This window comes from Micropterus dolomieu, linkage group LG02 (assembly GCF_021292245.1).
Source record: "Micropterus dolomieu isolate WLL.071019.BEF.003 ecotype Adirondacks linkage group LG02, ASM2129224v1, whole genome shotgun sequence".
Classification (NCBI taxonomy): Eukaryota; Metazoa; Chordata; class Actinopteri; order Centrarchiformes; family Centrarchidae; genus Micropterus; species Micropterus dolomieu.
Window position 1 is genome coordinate 24,150,261 of NC_060151.1, and position 18,477 is coordinate 24,168,737.

General features: G+C 43.9%; 1 protein-coding gene across 4 annotated transcripts; it reads left to right on the forward strand.

Annotated features, from left to right (window-relative positions):
- The first annotated feature begins 119 nt into the window (after positions 1-119).
- On the forward strand, positions 120-13,916 carry cdk12 (cyclin-dependent kinase 12). Of its 4 annotated transcripts, none has more exons than XM_046034890.1 (15): positions 120-2,071; positions 3,234-3,929; positions 4,341-4,520; positions 4,603-4,742; positions 4,863-5,033; positions 5,804-5,993; positions 6,863-6,919; positions 7,224-7,325; positions 8,982-9,059; positions 9,177-9,293; positions 9,380-9,511; positions 9,671-9,882; positions 10,061-10,483; positions 11,575-11,663; positions 12,182-13,916. In XM_046034890.1, exons 1-15 carry the CDS (start codon positions 882-884, stop codon positions 12,521-12,523), a joined length of 4,119 nt encoding a protein of 1,372 aa, XP_045890846.1. In that variant the 5' UTR covers positions 120-881; the 3' UTR covers positions 12,524-13,916. The 4 variants fall into 4 exon arrangements, with proteins under 4 accessions (XP_045890846.1, XP_045890837.1, XP_045890855.1 ...); XM_046034881.1 differs by having other exon boundaries at positions 121-2,071; positions 9,671-9,894; XM_046034899.1 differs by lacking the exon at positions 11,575-11,663 and having other exon boundaries at positions 121-2,071; positions 9,671-9,894.
- Positions 13,917-18,477: the final 4,561 nt, after the last annotated feature.

An 18,477-nucleotide genomic window follows, 5' to 3' on the forward strand; every position in this document is an offset into this window, starting at 1 on the left:
CGTCTCTGGATATTTTTGCGTCGCGACCACGAGGACAGTAGGCGGGCTCTATGTTATGATTGGTCGTTGCTAAGATACGCCCATGATAGACAGCGTTCCGGTTTCCGGTTCATTCCTCTGCGCAGAAATTGCTGGTCACAGGAGCCACAATGGCGATTGTAGTCTCCTTCTGATAGGGCTGTGGATGATATGAAATCCACTAGCATCGCCCTAAATATAGGCCTGGTTGATTCCCAGAGCCATTTATAATAAACTGGAACATCTACTGCACACGAAAATACTATGATTTCTAATCAATATTGACTTTATAGGGGATAAAAGTTACATTAAAGGGAACATGTAAACAGTACCAACCGGGTCAAGTTTTCATTTTGGTCGAGAAACGAGCGTCTTTTAATGAAGACGTTTGCTTGTTTCTGAATGCAAAGACCGTAATTCTGTGGAATAAAAACACCTTTACTTAACTTGCCACCGGACAAGGACACCTTTCACAAAGGGACTTTTTTCTTTTTTTACGAGTCTGCTCGCTAGCCGCCGAGCATTAGCTAGCGGTGCTAGCTAAATTGAGACGGAGACGACATCACAATGCTCCGATGTTTCTTTGGGATCTTTTTCATTCACTAATTCAAAGTACATACTTTACAGCACTGGAAAACCGCCGTGGCATTTTTCCTGCTTTGACGACCTATTTTGGCGAGCTCAATGGAATGAATCGGCGCTGAGGAGGACTGGACGTGAGCGGCCTGGTGTTTATTTTGTGTATTTTCTTGCCCTGTTTCTGCTTAGGAACACTTTTGGCATTTCGAGTAGCTACTGTTTTCCTGTGAATGAATTGCCGGGACCACCTAGGCCTAATTGCAGGAGAGGTGCCGGCGTGAGGGATGCCTGGGTCGGACCGACACCATGGGACCAAGAGGAAGCCGGAATCTAATATCATCGGTGTGCCACACCAGACTCAGGCCCCGACTCATACCTCTGCGGGAGACAAGACGAGCAAAGAAGGCAAGTTGCAGTTAAAATCTCAAATGTCCTCTTCCTCTTCAAAACGCAAACGGCATAAATCAACCAAACATAATCGGGAATCCTCGGCGACACCGGGACCCGAATATTTTACCCTCGGCGATACGGCGCCACCTGGTGTGAACACGGTGAAGCCTCTGGTGGAGTACGATGATATCAGCTCCGACTCGGACACTTTTTCGGACCCACCGTCCTCCAGGCCTTCGGAGAGGGGGGGTGGGGACCGACTGGAGCTCTCACCAGACTACGATAGGGACGATATCGGCAAAGAAGCTGGCAGCAGAGAGAACAGGGGGCACAGACACTCCCGAAAAAAGTCCAAGGACCCCAACAAAGTTAGAGACCCTGGGAATGGGGAGCGTGGGTACAAGAAAAAGAGCAGCAAAGACGGTGAGAAGGGGAGTTCTGGGAAGAGCAAGGAGAAGGCTGCCGCATCAGGGCCCTCATCCAAACGCCAGGTCCAGCCAGAGGCTAACTCTAAACGTGGGGAGCTGATGCTCTCCACCCAGGTACAGCCTGCAGCTGCAGCCAGTGTAGGTAGCACTACTTCCTCCACATCCTCATCTCGCAGCAAGGAGAGCAGCCGCTCAGGGAAATCTCGCAAAGACAAACAACAGCGAAAAGAAGGCCGAGGAGAGGGCAGCAGCCGCAGCTCTTCCCAGAGGAGCCGAGCAGACAGAAGCCACCGCAAGTCCGCCAAGAGCCACAAGTCAAGCCCCAAGGGCAAGTCTTCAAGTAGGAGTAGCCCTCGCAGGAAGGGCACCAGCTCTGCTCTTTCGCCCAGTCCCAGAAGAGGGGCTGGCAGTGAGAGTCCGCAGGGCAGTGGGTATGGGCAGCAGGGGGATGACAGCTACTCCAGACGTAGGGTAGCCCAGCAGAGCCCCAGTCCATACGGGGATATGTCCCGGCGCAGCAGACAACGATCAGACAGCCCCTATGGCAGCAGACACAGGTCCTCCAGCTATGAGAGGGACAGCAGCCCTTACTCCAGGAGACGCTCCATCAGCCCCTATGGTAACCGCAGGTCCTCTAGCACCAGCCCCATGTCTAGGTGAGTATATGTTGCTATGCACCTTTAAATATTGGAAACACTTTAGGGGAATATGTTCATAGAAGTTAAATAGCTTACACCCACACTGAGAGACACACGATAAGGGAAGTGTAAAATATCAGAGGTCATGATGAGTATTTCAGGGAACACAAGACAAGTTCACCTACCAGGCTATCTTTGGTAGACCTATATAGCCCTGACACACACACAGTGACTTTTTATGACCCATATAACTACTTATTGAGCCACAAATAAAACAAACATGAGCAACCTGCATTGTAAGTTTAAAGTGTGCAGACCTGTTGAACTTGCAAAGCCCATCTACCTCCAGCAATATTGCTTACTGTTTAAAGGAAGCTGGCTGTAAGAGTATGTAGATGTTTTCTAAGTTGAAGGGTGCAAAAATGCAGGGAGTGTCAAGACAAGTAGGTGACAGCATGGTTTACCTGCGGCCATTTTATTTTGCAGTGTAAAATGTCAGTAAACCATGAGCTTTGGCTACCATGAAGAGGTTGGGGTGCAGCAGCCATTGCTTGTGCCGTTTCATGTAGAAATCAGACACTTTAGAATAGATGTAAGTCACTGTTCTCTTCAAAGACAAATTTAAAGGCAGCTTTAAAAAAGAAACAAAAAAAACAAAACAAAAGATGACACCTGCTGGTGAGAACACATTGTTGAATAGGTAATCAAAATGTTCATATTTTCACCACATCATACAAAGCTAGTCACCATTTGTAGTTGCCAGTTGTGTGGTGGAAGTAATAGAGCTGCACCTTGTGATTTTACTGTGCAGTTGACAGATTATTATTTATACCAGAGCTTTCCTTGTTTTAGGTATTTATTTTGAGGAAAACAGTGGCGTATATCTGACTAGAATGTCCTTTGGTTTTCAGAGCAACAGCTGTTTCACTGTTGGCATATTTATGTCTACGTCTTACATTCCAAATCAAAAGGCCCACATGGTTTTGTTTTCACTATGATTTGATCGGCGGCCATTTTAATTTGTGATGGAAGAGGTTGTTTAAGGTTACTACCCACTCTGTTCCTTTTTTAAACATTTTCTAAAAAACATGAAGCATGTTTTATCCTACTCTGACTTCAGGAAGATGAAGTATGCTATTGTTTATAACATTTAAAAAAAAAATCTATTTGTTTTATTTAGACGCTCTGGCCGCTCCAGGAGTCGCTCCCCTCCGCACTACTCATCTTCTCGTCGCTCCTCCTCTCGTTCCCGTAACAAGAGGCATACTTCCTCTGCTGGCGTAGGGGGGAGCTCCCACAGCAATCGGCCAACTAGCCGCTCCCCTCCCTCCTCCCGCCTGCCGCTTAACTCCAGCCTGGGAGCAGAGCTGACGCGCAGGAAGAAGGAACGCCAGGCTGCGGAGGCTGCCGCTCGTGCCAGTGGTGGTGCTTCGCCTCTTCCGTCAGCACGTAAACATGCAGGCTCCTCCTCCTTACGGCCCACTAAAGTCGAGACACCACAGTCGGAGAGAGACTCTGCAACAGTAGCAGAACCTCTGGCCCCACCACCTGCGCCATTACACCAGGATGCTCCGAGTGGTGAAGATCAGGTTACTGCACCTCCGCCTTCCTCTTCCACCTCCTCTCCTGCACATCCTCCTCCTCCTCCTCAGCAGCCCTCTCCTCCTGTGCCACCTGGTCCAGTCACCCAGGTTCCACCACCGCCACCTCAGGCAGAAACAAGTATTCAGCCTCCGACACCCTCAACCACATCCCAGGCCAAATCGCCTGCTCCGGTTCCTACACGCAGCCCTGTCCGCCCGACCCCGCTCCACAAGACGTCGACTCTGCCTCCCCTGCCTTTACCACCTGCACTGCTGGGAAACACTCAGGGCAGGTGAGGACTCCCCAACAGAGATACATACATGCAGTATATGTCTCAGTCTCAATGCATGCTCACGTCCATTTGAAGATATCCCTTTATATATGGTAACTTGTGAACAGTATTACATTTCTGCCTTCTTTAGGCGTTAGTTAATTATGATCATTGTCATACTCAAAAGATATTGGCACACATCTAGACAAAGTAATACACTCAATTTTCCCTCAGTGGTTAAAACCTCATCATTTTGTTGGGGGCACTTTGCCTGCCTCTCTGTATTACCCTGTCACACAATGTCAGATTTGCTTTCCCGCAACTACACACTCTGTAGCCACAGCCTGCCTTGTTGTTTACGATATAAATGCTTCTCCCCTGTCTCTATAATCATTTGCACTTTTCTCAAAAATCCTTGTATTTTGCACTCAGTCCAAAGAAGTCCACCCCTCCGCAGAGATTATCTAGGAAGGAGAAGGAAGTTCGCAGCCGGCCATCACTAATTGACCTTCCTTTACCACCCACTCTGCCTGGAGGGGGCTCCTCACCCCCACAGTCCCCCATCCGCCAGGCTCCACCGCTACCCCAGCCAGCCCTTAAGAAGAGACCAAAGTCAGTTTTTTCATTCATCACCCATTTTCAATCTTACTTTTTTAAAACCTATATGAAAATCTAACCTGTTTTTCTTTTTCAGGATTTGCTGCCCACGATATGGTGAGCGCAAACATACCCAGAGTGATTGGGGCAAACGCTGTGTAGACAAATTTGATATAATTGGCATCATAGGGGAAGGCACATACGGTCAGGTGTACAAGGCCAAGGACAAAGACACTGGTAAGTGAAAATTACCTGAACTTCAGTCACTGTAGTACTCGCATGTCCTTTATGGTTAAACAAGCAGAGACCGATTTCTCATTAGAACATTTTCTCAAAATACTCTTTCTATCATGCCAGGTGAACTGGTGGCTCTAAAGAAAGTGCGTTTGGACAATGAAAAGGAGGGTTTTCCCATCACAGCCATTAGAGAGATCAAGATCTTGCGGCAGCTCAAGCACCGCAGTGTTGTCAACATGAAGGAGATTGTCACCGACAAGCAGGATGCACTCGACTTTAAAAAGGACAAAGGTAAGAGGGTTAGAAATGATCTGCCAGTGCTGGACAAGATGAAAGAATTGGTTTAATTTAAATACTGTCAATGAAAATCATTCTCAATATAAGCTGAAAGGGAATTAAAGGTGAATTGAATCCTGTTAGATCAACTTTAAAGAGGTGGTATTATGCTCATTTTCAGGTTCAAAATCCTACTTAGGGGTTGTACCAGAACAGGTTTACATGGTTTAATTTTTCAAAAAACACCATATTTTTTTGTCATACTGCACATTGCTGCAGCTCCTCTTTTTATCCTGTGTGTGAAGGCTCTGTTTTAGCTATGGAGTGATACATCTTGTCTCTAAATTGTCTTTGTTGGAAGTTGCACATGCGCAGTTCCTAGTTAAAGACTACTAGCCAATCAGAAGCAGAGAAGAGCGTGCCGAAGAGAAGAGTGCCAATGAGTGTTTTTTAGGGCACGGCTGGACTACAAACGAGCTGTTTTCAAGCAGTTCAGAGCAGTGTTTTCTGTGGGAGATGGGAACTCCCTTTGGGCTGGACTTTGGGCTTTTTCACTTTGCAAACCTGTTACATGCACAAAAAAGGAATATAACTTGATAAAGGAGAGGGAAAATGCCCCAAACATAATACCACCTCTTTTAATCAGGTTGTAAACCTTGTTTTAAAAATTTGTATTCAGTTATCTGAGAGTGATGAATTAACACGGAGAAGGTTAAATATTCTGTGCTGGTCTTAAGTACAAAGCAACCCCTCTCATGTTTGTATACTTGTGGGTCTGTTTTTAGGTGCTTTTTACCTTGTGTTTGAGTACATGGACCATGACCTGATGGGCCTGCTGGAGTCAGGCCTGGTCCACTTCTCCCATGAGCATGTCCGCAGCCTCATGCGCCAGCTGATGGAGGGCCTGGACTATTGCCATAAGAATAACTTCCTTCACAGAGACATCAAATGCTCCAACATACTTCTAAACAACAGGTAAGGAACAGAAGACATGGACATCAGGAGTGAAATGTTGTAGTGTCCTTTATGGAGACAGTTAGTCGCGCTTCATTAGCTGTAGCAGTTAGGCCTTTATCAGTTGTTCAGCAGTAACAGCTGTTTTGGGTGATTTTAAAGCGTCCGTTATCACCTACAGCTTGTTTGATCTACTTTTTATTCATGTTTGTTTGCTTTTGTACCTCTTATCCCCTTTACCCAAATTGACATTAAGATAAAGAGCTATAATGCAGCATTATCCACATCAACAACTTAGAACAACGTTGCATTGCAACCTGCAGATGGTTTAAATGCAGCTGTAGTCTGTAAATACTGTAAACTCAAGACTAAAAGCAGTCAAACGCTAACTTTAATGATGGTAGTGTTTCGAGGTGCATCAGCAGTAAAGATAATTAGTTTGCTACTAATGTAATCGGGCGTTTCAAATAACAGCAATGAAGGAGCAAAGCAACTTCTCACAGATGGTTGCTCAGAACAATTCTGCATCCGCTCTACAAACACTACAGGATGCCAACTGAGCTAAACAAGCTGCAATAGCTGAGGTGCTACTAAAAAATAGCTGAAAATGTGGGTTTTGCTGTGAAATGGAACATTTACAGCCACACTTTGCTCTCACTCACTACTGTACAGCTGATTGCAAATAGACACTTGGAGTTTGGACATTTGTTACTCCAGATGTCCTGTGAGTTTGACCAATCACTTTATTGTTTTGGACAGTTGAGCTGTGTGTCTCAGGGTTAAATACTGTAGTTCTCAGTAATTTGTAGTTGTTGACAGAGCAGTTTTTCTCATGCTTGTTAGTGTTGCTCCTAATCTTGGACTTTTGTTATCCATTTTTCTTTGTACAGAGGTCAGATCAAACTTGCTGACTTTGGTTTGGCCCGGCTTTACAATTCAGAGGAAAGGTAAGATAAGTGTGTTACATATTTTTTTCTTAATGTATGTAATATATGGGGACCTCAACTTCTTGCTTCTGTAATATGTATGTATTGTTTATAATGATTGAAGCGGTAAATAAACCTCACCACAAGCATGAATTTTCCTCTTCGTTTATAATGACTCTCCACTAGATGGTGGTATCTGTCACATTGTCTTCTTTCAGAGAGATCCCAGTGGGTGAAAGTTGAAATGTTTGTGTTTGGGCACTTGGGGGCATAGATGCTCTATAAATGAGAACTGAGTCTCACCGTCTGTCTTTCCTTTCTCTAGTCGGCCGTACACTAATAAAGTAATCACACTATGGTACCGCCCCCCTGAACTCCTGCTGGGAGAGGAGAGATACTCTCCAGCCATTGACGTATGGAGCTGTGGGTGAGGATGACACTGTGATGTTAGCACGTCTGTCTGTTCATTCATTCTTACTTTATTTTCTCACACACAAACCCCATTCTATAATTTTTCTCATGAACTCATGTAGATTCGGACTAATGTTTTGTTGGTTAAAGCAACCTTTTGTTCAGATGGGTTTAGTTGCATTCACACTATCCCATATTTGGAAAATAAGAATTAAATATGAGTCCTGTATCACTTAATAAATCCGATTCGCCCTTCCCGACAATCGTGGGGGCATTCCAGAGCCGAGAGTGGTCTGATCTGATTATCGGCCCAAATTGTCCTATAATCTGATAGTTTTACCGACATTATCTTAAGGTTGCTGATTGGATTTGAGACTCCCCAATTTTTAATCATAGAAATGTTTGATATTTGAGAATCGAAATTGTGGAGCCTCTAATCAGAAATCCGGAAAAGCCAATGAGAGAGATCTGGCTGGGATGTGTTACTAATGTGTTGTCCATTTGCTCGTGCTATACAATGTATAAAAATCATGCTGGTTCCATCTTCTCAGTCATGAGTTCATCAGTTTATCAACCGTTTTATTCTTTTTTTTGTTTTTCTGTGCAAAACATAATGCACACACAACTAGCTGATGATGACAGTCTGCATATTTGTTTGTCTGAAGTCACATTTGATAAAGTGAGTGTGTGTGAACCTGCATCTTTAATGAATCGTTTGGTGTGTGTGCGTTAAGATTAAAAAAATAATAATAATCGGATAATTCTGTCGTTACATCTGTGGTATCCCACGTTTAGTGTGCATCAGGCATTAGTAGGTGAAAGCTCTCCACCCACCATGGTAAGGTTAACTGTATGTACATACCATAGTTGAAATGCTTGGTAAAATTTTTTATGGAATGGGAGGAAAACTTTACAGAAGAAATAAAGAACCGATGGAAAGTGTCTTTTTTTTCTGCCATGTAAACAAATATGAACATTCTGGACGTTTGCAACACAGAGAGTATGTTACTTTGTAATCCTGGGCACCAAGAGGCAAATTCAGCTAAGTCAGGCATGAGATAATTGATTTTCTTTTTACCTGAGCTTTTCTTTTTACCTTTTGGCTGTGCTGCCAAAAGTTAATTGCTTTATAGCAAAAGACCATTTGTTTGCCGTTTGTTTGTTTGTTTTCCTAGCAGTAAATAGAGTCAAATTAACATAATTTGCACTAGTCCTAAATTTCCACACAACTTCCACACTCCTTTTGTATTGTATATTGTATCCTTTGTCTTCTTTATCTGTGATTAGTCATGCCAGAAACAGAGGGATGAATATTTATTGTAGGATATGTACTATTGGAAATGTGTCTTATTAAAAAATAGTAGGATTCATTGGTCACAGTCACAATCCTGTCTGACAGACGTTCACAGTTTTAAATTTAGTTTAAGCTTGTTAATTAATAATCCATAATAGTCCATAATTAATCCAAAGCGACTTTCAATTGCAATATATATGTCAGAGGTCGCACGCCTCTGGAGAAACTAGGGGTTAAGTGTTTTGCTCAGGGACACATTGGTGTGTAGTGGAATTGAACCTCGGTCTCTCACACCAAAGACTAAAGTCTAATCCACTGCTTCATTACCATCGGTGCATATTTTCTTACTACCTCTACCCATCATCTTTCATTGCTCAGATGTATTCTGGGAGAGCTGTTTACCAAGAAGCCCATCTTCCAAGCTAACCAGGAGCTTCTACAGCTGGAGCTCATCAGGTAGACTGCCCTTTCCTAAACACAACTCAAGTAATAACCTCTGCTGCAACCTTCACATTCCCATTAGTCCATTTCTTCACGGACCCCATCTTTGCTTCCCTCTCTCATTTCCCTTAGTCGTCTGTGCGGGAGTCCCTGTCCTGCAGTCTGGCCTGACGTCATTAAACTTCCCCTCTTCAATACCATGAAACCCAAGAAGCAGTACAGACGGCGCCTGCGGGAGGAGTTTGCCTTGTATGTAGCCATTCTGCACTACCACAAAGTAGCTGCCATCAACCCTTGGTCTGTTTCTACAGCTGAAATGTCTCTCCTTTTGGCAGTTTACCTTCTACTGCCCTGGACTTGCTAGACCGAATGCTGACCCTAGATCCTGCGCGGCGCTGCACATCGGAGCAAGCTCTCAACAGTGACTTCCTGTGTGACATTGAGCCCAGCAAGATGCCGCCGCCAGAGTCAGTAGACCCGTGCACTTCGCTTTCCCCTTTCATCTATCAGATATGTTTTTTCTCATCGTGAGCGATAGTGACAAATATTTTTTAATAAAATTTTTTTGTATGTAAATAATGGTTTTGCTATAATTTCTTTTGCATGTCTGCCTGCTGCGTCTCCAGTCTTCCTCACCATCAGGACTGCCACGAGCTGTGGAGTAAGAAGAGACGGCGTGCACGTCAAAGCGGGCTGCCCGAAGATGTGCCTGTGCCCAAAGTGCCCCGTAAGGATGCGACAGGGACCTCCAGCGGAGAGAACAGCCGGCCCCAAACCAGCCCGGCTGGAGCCCCGCCGCCTCCACCCGGAAAACCACCCTCCACAGCCAACTTAGAGCGTGAGTTGTCAGGTAACAGTTGCCTCTTGCCAGCATTTTAGCAGAAACGCACAGACGTATGCTTTGTGCTGCTTTCAAATAAAAAAGTAATTTAGAATGATGTAGAAAAATGTTCTGTGTTTGCACGGTTTAGCATTTTTATTGTTTGAATTCGGGTTGTATGAATGTGTGTGTTCAGGCCTGGGAGTTGCCGCAGAACAGTTGAACCAGGCAGAGATGGCGGTACTGCTGAACCTCCTCCAGGGACAGACGGACCTCAGCCTGCCACAGGTGGCCCAGCTCCTCAACCTCTCCAACCCAGAGGCTCTCAGTCAGTCTTTGTCTGCCCTCAGTGAGGCCTCTGACCACCAGGGGGCTCCAGAGGACCAGGCCCAGTCTACTGCCAGGGCCCAGCCACCTGAGCCGCCCCCTGAACCCCAGGAACTCTCGCCGACATCCGGAGACCCACCACTCAGCCAGGAAGATCAGGCAAACCTGTTGGCCCTCATTTTGGGCCACATCATCAAGCCACAAACCGAGGAGCAAGGCGATGAGAGCAATGGCGTCCAGTCAGAGGAGGCACTAACCCGCGATTCGTCTGCCTCTACTACTGATCACAAGGGCAAGTCCGGGTTTAGTCTATAGAGGGTGGAAGAAAGGGGGAACCAGGGTCAGGTGGAAATCTCTGGGGACTGCAAGAGTAAGGAGAGCAGGGCAGGCAACAAACATAAGCTCAAAATTCCTGTATACTCTACTATATTCATTAATTACACTTTAGACTACCTGATGAAATCAACAAAATGATCAATTAACCAAATGAATTGGGCTATTAGACTTCTCATGCATCCCCCTCCTGTTCCTTTATCCCTGACATTCCTTAAACACACCCACTCACCATAGCCCCCTTTGACCACCTCACACACTGAATGCAAAAGAAAAACATTGCAAAATTTCTGTTGAGTGTTTGTAGTCATGTGACCCTGGTAACCAGGCAAAGGTTTGGCGCACATGGACATCTCTTGCTGGTGTACTTAATAAACCAGAAGAAAGTGTAGTTATGTTATTCATTTGAGTAAAGAGAAAGGTTCACACTGTATTGTTCCCTTCCACATTTCTTCCTATGCCTTGATTTTTTTTCCCTCAGTCTTTGTTTCTGTATCTGTCCCATCTCCACACTTGTTTTTTTTTTCTTCCTCACCTCATTTTTCAATATAAAGCAGGTGTCATGGATTCTTCACAGGAAGCAATGTTGCTTTGAACAGTCTGTAATGTCAGCCTTTTTATGAAGAAAAAGTCTAATAAATTATCAAGTGAAAATAAATGTTTTGGATCTTTAGACTTCACCTGCATGTGTTTCTTTTAACTTTGGTTTGTCACACATTTTTCTTTTGTTTTTAACTGTTCACTCTTACTCAGATATTAGATCAAACATGTGATTAGCAAGTTGAATAAATCTGTTGACTATGCTGCTGACACTGGAATGGTAACAGTCCTGTTTCTGTTTTCTTCTGGTTATTTCTTCTGTCAAGGCCTGTGTGAAACCCTTGCACTGCTGTAGATAGGAAAACAGACTAACCTGGTTTAGTAATTGTGTCCTGCCTTTTTATAATACTTGAAATTCTCATTCATAAGTCACCCTTTCTGTTCATCCAGCTGTACATGCCCTTCCCAATGTTTTCTCACCTAGTTCCTGCATCTCTCCTTTGGTTGAAGGTGGTTGTTTGGAGGGGAAAAAAGTACAGCTGCATCTGTTCTGCATACCTCAATGCAATTATATTGGTTGGTTGGTATGCACCCATATAGTAAGAAAATTAAATGGTTTTACTGTGTTGAATAAACATTATTTTAACAGTGATGACTACTTAAAATAAAAAAGCATTTTTCCATTTTCACCATTTAGATTTACTATACCTTCACTGGGGCATGATTGTAGATTTTTCATAGACCAGACGTGTTCTTTTCATGGCTGTATAGTTTTAGTAGTTACTGTTCTATATCTGACTCCAAGTTAGCCTTGTTGCAACAATACTGACAGATATGTACGCCCTTTTAACGGTACTGATATGTACTCTATGTGAAGATACACTTAGCGTGCTCTGCCCTCCCTCTTGTGGTGAAGGTAGGAATGTCAACATTGTTACTCCACGTCAACCCCATTTGACAAAAATACATCTTTTATTTTCTGTAATTACAAATTAGATGATGAAAAATAAGATTAAGTTTTATTGTGTAGACAGTTCACATGTTGGAAGTTAAACATTACATGACAAATCCCCCTTGGTACTAACGTTTTGTCCTCTGTCCTGTTTGGCCCCTTCAGATGGTGCAGCATCAAAAAGGAAACCGCTTGAGGCCAGCCAGGTGCCTCTATCTGTTGAGCGTCCTCCCTCTCCACCTGGGCCACCTCCGTCAGCTCTCCTCCTTGGAAATGCCCAGCAGGCTGGGTCTGAAACCCAGCCCAGCCAGGACATCAGCCCTGCTGTGGCAGCTGCCTTACTCCAGCTCATGTCTCAGCAGGACTCGGAAACTGGGGCCCCTCAGCGCAGTAAGGACCCCTCTCCTGCTGTGGATGCTCCGGCCCGGGGACAGCCCCCTCCACCCTGGGTTGCAGATTCTCCGCCTAAACCTTCGGCTGCAGTTGAGGCCCCAGCAGGACTGGTGACTGATGCGCCTACCACTGCAGCGCAGTTCCCTAAGGACCAAGACCTCCGCTTTTCCCATGGAGCTGCCCGCTGACCCTAAATCCCCCGGTGAGATAGACCTAGGTATCTTGGACTGGCTCCAGCAATCCTGGCCTGAAGGGAGAGGCAGAGGAAGAATGCAGACGGACACCTACAGATTATGATGTAGGTTCCAGATTATCACTGGACCATGAGCAGGTAGCTAAAGTTGAATCAAAGATTTTGAAGATGAATGTCTGAAAGAAAGAGATTAAGGGCCTTTTCAGGTCATGAACATCGCTGCCCTCTGAACAAACTGTTGTGTTGTATTGGAAGGCATTTGGACCTGGGGTCTAGCCTTTAATAATCTAACTAAGGACAGTCACCACCTGCAATCCCTTGCTCCTTCCTGTCCACCGAGGGTCCAGACTTGAATGAATTTCAGCTTCCAAATTGAGTGCCATGCATCTGACACTCAACTTAGAAAGCAGCTGTGATCTTTTTTTTTTCTCCCTAAAATAAATGATTGTCATGTCCACTGCAGTGCCCAAGTCTAACAAAGTTATCAGTGTTTTGGCAAATGAAGTCACTGTCCTCTACTGTGTGATGGAAGATTAGCTGAAGCTGAAATACTGTATGTGGGTCTATTTGAGGCAATGAGTAACTGACTGGAGGACCATGCGTTTCCCATAGAATCTTACTTGCTGGCTAGCTCCCCTGTTTTCAGCCTTGTGCCTCCTTTGTGACCCCAGCGACCCCTGAATGAGCTCGGCCTAGTGGGGAAATGTGGGTTAAGTTTCTGCTTTGGGTGGCACCTACAACAGTGTACATTTGCAGGACTGTGTTTTTTTATTTTGTTTTACCCAGAGGCTGTAACACATTATATTCTGTCTGTCATCAACCCAACTGCAATGTGTTCATGGAGTTTCCTATCTCTACATACAACCTCTGTGTCGTAACAAGCCTAAGCCTGGTATTCACTTTCACGTCTCAAATATGGATTAGACTACCACATTATGATTGACTGCTCCATACTACACGCTATTCTGCTAGTTGAAGTACAAAGTTAGAAACGTATATACACACCCACAGAAACTGATTTTTCCATCTTTCCCTGGTGGGTTCTGAAAGCCTTGTCTAATACTGTATGTTGTCGCCTCCCTGCCAACTTGTGCAACAAAAGCTTTTTCTTTTTTGGTGCAGTTATTTTCTACATAAAGAAAGGTGAAACATGCTTAAAAAAAATAATGGTCCATGGTTGTGTTTCCATTTTTTGCTTTGGAAAAGGAAAGGGAGGAGGAAATGGTTTCACGTGTCTGTAAAAAGAAAAGAATATTTTGTAATATGTGTTTTCTTGGTTCAGTTTATTAAAGGAAAGGAATGTGACCAGTCAAATTGTCTCTCCTGGTGTTTCTGAATGTTTCTGTGAAGTGGCCACTAGATGGTAGGCATTCACTCATGCCACAGCTCAAACTACAGGAAGTCCCTGCAGTCAGGCCTCCGCAAAGCCTGATTGAAGTTGAGAACTGCATTATGGGCTAAGTTACAGACCAGGTTTCTAGTGGGGTTTTTTTTCTTATGAGATGAAAACTCATGTTTGCTCCTTCTCATTACCCAGGCTGATTTGACGAGAAAGATATCAAGTAAGGAAAGCCACTGACTGCACAACGGCACTGGTAAAATCACTAAAACTAAAGCTGACATAATTCATAATCTTAAATAATAAATCCCCAAACAAATAATAAAATAAATGCATAACTACATCTTAAACATGCAAAATATTTAATAAGGATAGACAGTTTGGATTGTTTTTGTTTGTAGAATCCAAACTGCTATATAATTATTGAAGATTTTGTTATTGTTGGTAATATTTAATCTGTTCTATGTCCTTTTTCCTCTTCATAGGCACATAATCTGTCTGCTATCGTGGTTGGAGATAAACAGCGTTATCTTTACACGTGGTTGGAAGCTTATTTAAACACTAAAGAGATTTGTTGTTTAATGTAGTTTAATTTTTACAGTGTTCCACTGTAACTTTTATGATGAATTGTTTCCTACACACTGCCTAATATGTGAAGTATAGTTTGACCCAGTCACAGTGACGTGAAGTGCTCCCTAAGCATCAATCTAATTTATGTGTTGATTCCTTTACCACTTGGGTTGATCTCTTTATGAAGATCCTGACAGGCAGACAAGGATCATAAACTGCAGATTGGCAAAGACAGGAGCCTGCGAGTTTCATTCAGACTGGCTGTGTGCGCTCGCTTGCGTGTGTGTGTGTTTTTTTGTGTGTGCTATGATTGACCTCCTGTATACCCAGACCAGTTCCTCACTTGGCAGGCTTACAGAGCTGCTTACCCCTCTGGCCCACCAAGCAGCTGAGCCCTCTGGGTGAGAGATCCTTTCAGAGTGGCAGTGGGAGGCTCACCTGCCCTCTAGCACAGGCTCAGTGTGAGTGAGATGAGAGTGCAGTGCGTGTGTGTGTGTCTGTATGTGAGGGTGTGTTTCTGTCTGATGCCTTTGCCCATCGGGACTCTCAAATAATACTGAATGTGCCCGCAGGGAGTTTCCACAGGAGAAGTAGTGGGCAATGCCAGTGCCAAGTCACAGAGACTAGACGAATAAATCAGGACTGAGGAGTGAAGAGAGGGAGGTGCATGAGGCTGTGCCATCAATCAGAAAGGCACCTTATGGGGAATGCCCATAAATGTGCCATGCTGCCCGTCTGAAGCATGTACTCGCCATGGCAGAGATGGGCAACGGCGGCATTCAAAATGGACCCTCCATTGGATTGGTGGACTTTCAGCCAAATACTAAATTGATTGACAGTCCATTTAAGCTAGCTCATGCCAAATTGCATGCAATTATGGTTTTTGCATCACTGCTTGATCCAGTTTTCTAATTAAGAAGAGCTGATTGCACATATTTGGGATCTACAACATACTTTACAATAATCTCTGCAGGTAGATACCCATATGGCAACCTTGAACAAATAGCAGCTCCCTCTAAAATGATGTAAAATGACAAACCCAGCACATCACACGTCTGCAAGAAAAAGTAGAAGACAAGGGCAAACTGGGAGGTAGAAGAGATGGACAGGTAAGGAAGGGAAAGAGACTGCCTCTGGAGGGACAAAGTAAGCAAAATAAATCTGCATTTCAGTTTTCAGTGTAAGGAAACATTTGAGTAAATTAAACATTTTAAAAACATGATCCATTTGCACAGTACTGAGATAAGCCTTCTGGTTGCCTTGATACTCAGATTTTCAGATTCAGCTTGAGATTTATTAACTTAAGTTCATGTTAACATTCAAAAGTGCACAGTTTGAGATGTGACCAATGCAGGCTTCTCCAGACAATAGATAACTATGATTCTGCATCCGAAGCACTCCATAAATTCAGTCACTCGTTTTTATCGCTTTTACTCGTTACTGTATTAAATTCTAGATTAAATTTGAAGGTAAAAAACAAGATCTGCACCAGTAAAAGTCTCTTAACTAACTCTTAAAAACAAGTTAATTTCTCTTGCGCCAAATGCCTGGGTATTCTATGCACGTGTCTGTCTTTCTACCACTCTGTGTGTGTGTGTGTGTGTGTGTGTGTGCGCGCAGCTATGAGAATGTGCATGAATCCTTGCATGCGTATGTGTTTGGGTTAGAGCTCCTTTGTGCAGTGTAAATCTGGGCCGCTGTTTTCTCTGTGAGCCACGCTATGGTTTGATGTTCAGTTTGATGACTGAGGCTGTTTGATCAGTGACTAGGTGTAAATTCAGTGAGGGGAGAAAGAGACTCCCACTGTCCCACATCTAAGACACACGCAGAGTGATCAGCAAAGAACAGCTAATGTAAAGCATGAATAGTAAACTGAACATGTTATATTAACAGATTTTTTTTTTAAAATAAGAAGTTATATTAAATGGATAAATGCATCTTGGGTTGTAAGTGAATTGTGCTGTCTTCATCAGATCCCTTCTTTGTCTTCTATCAAACAAAATTTAATGTCAGTCATTTCATTTACGGCTACATCTTTATTTATGTGATATTTCAAAAAATTGATTGACTTTATCCCAGCAGTGATATATGCTTTAGTGCTGCAACAGCATGCTTTATTGATGCCATAACACTATCTCCATTTCTTCTCAGTTTATAGTTCTGCGAGAAACTGCTGTCACATACACTCGTTATTTCTTTATCGCTCAACAGCAGTGAGACCAACTAAAGAGTTTTTAGGAGGCTTTTGGACTGGCCAGATAATACAGATGTGTGTTGATTTAATGTAAAGTCACTGGTGCCAGGTCATAAAAGCATAATAATCTGGGATCACACTCACTCTTTTGTTATAAAATCCACCTACACTAAAGTGTCTGCTTATTTGCTCCCTCAATAATCCATGATTGCAAAAACAAGCCCAAACACAAGAAGAGACTGTCTTGTTTTAAAAAAAAATATTTCTCTGAACTTTTAATAGTTCCTCTCCACTTCAGCCACTTCTCTATATGAAACTGCACTTCTGCAAACTACTGTACTTTTGCAAGGTCTCAGCGTCTCATTTTAAATTCAGAGCTTCATGAGCAAGGCAACGTTATTTCTCTCTGTGTGGATGCTACAGCTTTAAGGGCAGAGGGGCTGCTGGGAAAGCAGTCAGCGAGGGTGGTGGAAAAGGAGGAGGTGGAGGAGGAAGGGGAGGAAGAGGAGGAGGGTGGTGTTGGGTGGTGGTGGTAAGGAGGGGGGGTGGGGGTGGGGGGCCCTGCAGGACCATTTGTGCTGAAGCTCATTTGCGCAGCGACACTTAATTGGCTACAACAATTAATTAATGTGTTGGAAAGTTGGCACAAAAAGTTCATTTAAGAGGGTTTTAATAAGCAATTAGAGGAAAAGCAGCGAAGAGGGGGAATTACTGGAGAGGAGAGAGGAAAGAGAAAAGCAGAGACGGAGCGAATATCTGGCCACTAGGAGTCTGTACGCCTTACTGTAGCTGGTGGCAGTGCTTTGTCTCTTTCTCTGACCCTTTAGTTTTGAAGAGCTGATGAAGGATTAGCCATCACTATAATGCCATTATATCTCTTTCTGAGGCTCTTACTGTTGTCCTTATGTGAACTTGAAACCAAGATGCCCTTAAATTGTATACATATCAACCCGGTGGCCCCTACTGCCCCTCCCTTTCCTACCTCTTGTCCCAGCGCCCAGTGTAAAATATCGCATGACTAATGAGTGGAGCAGGTTGGAATCCTGGGGAAGATGTCCTTGGAAGACGAATGCATTTTCAGCAGAATAATTAACTTAATTAACAAATTCACATGCATATTCATCAGCCTATTAATGTCTGCTCCGCGCTGCTTGATGAGCAATGCAATAATAACCGTTTCATTTGCATATTTGCATTCACACTCACACCCTTCTCCAAATAATTAAAATTAAAAAAAGACACAGAGTATAGGAAACTCAAAAGACATGCAAGTCACTTAGCCCCACGCTGAGTTTTGCAGGCATTTTCCACCTGCAGCACACACACACACACACACACACACACACACACACACACACGTACACACGTACACACACACACACACACACACACACACATATATATCTATGGAATTTATTTCCATTGTTGCAGTTGAGCTGCTGCATGCCAGTTTAACTCGAACTAGATTAGAAGTGTGTGTGACGGTCTCTCTCCCTGCCTGCACTTCCAGCCTCCTTCCAAAAATCACTGCATCTCCCTCTCTGCTTCCTCTCTTACTGCTGCACACTCCGTCTCCCCTTCCTGTTTTCGTCTCTCTCTCTCCCCTTGTTATTTATTCACCCCCGTCAGACTCGTCTTTAATTTATTTCTGGCTTTTGAAGTTCTGCTCGTCTGCCTGTCAGTGTATGTATGTTTTGCTGGAGAACTTGTATGAGTGTGGCTGGCTGAGCACTGCTGACAGTTACGTTATTATGCCTGTTTGGAACTAAAGG

Coding starts and splice junctions, on each gene's coding strand:
- cdk12 (XM_046034881.1), top strand. CDS start 882: ATGCCTGGGTCGGACCGACACCATGGGACCAAGAGGAAGCCGGAATCT. Junction 2,072..3,233: donor AGCACCAGCCCCATGTCTAG/GTGAGTATATGT, acceptor TGTTTTATTTAG/ACGCTCTGGCCGCTCCAGGA. Junction 11,664..12,181: donor GGTTGGTATGCACCCATATA/GTAAGAAAATTA, acceptor TGGCCCCTTCAG/ATGGTGCAGCATCAAAAAGG.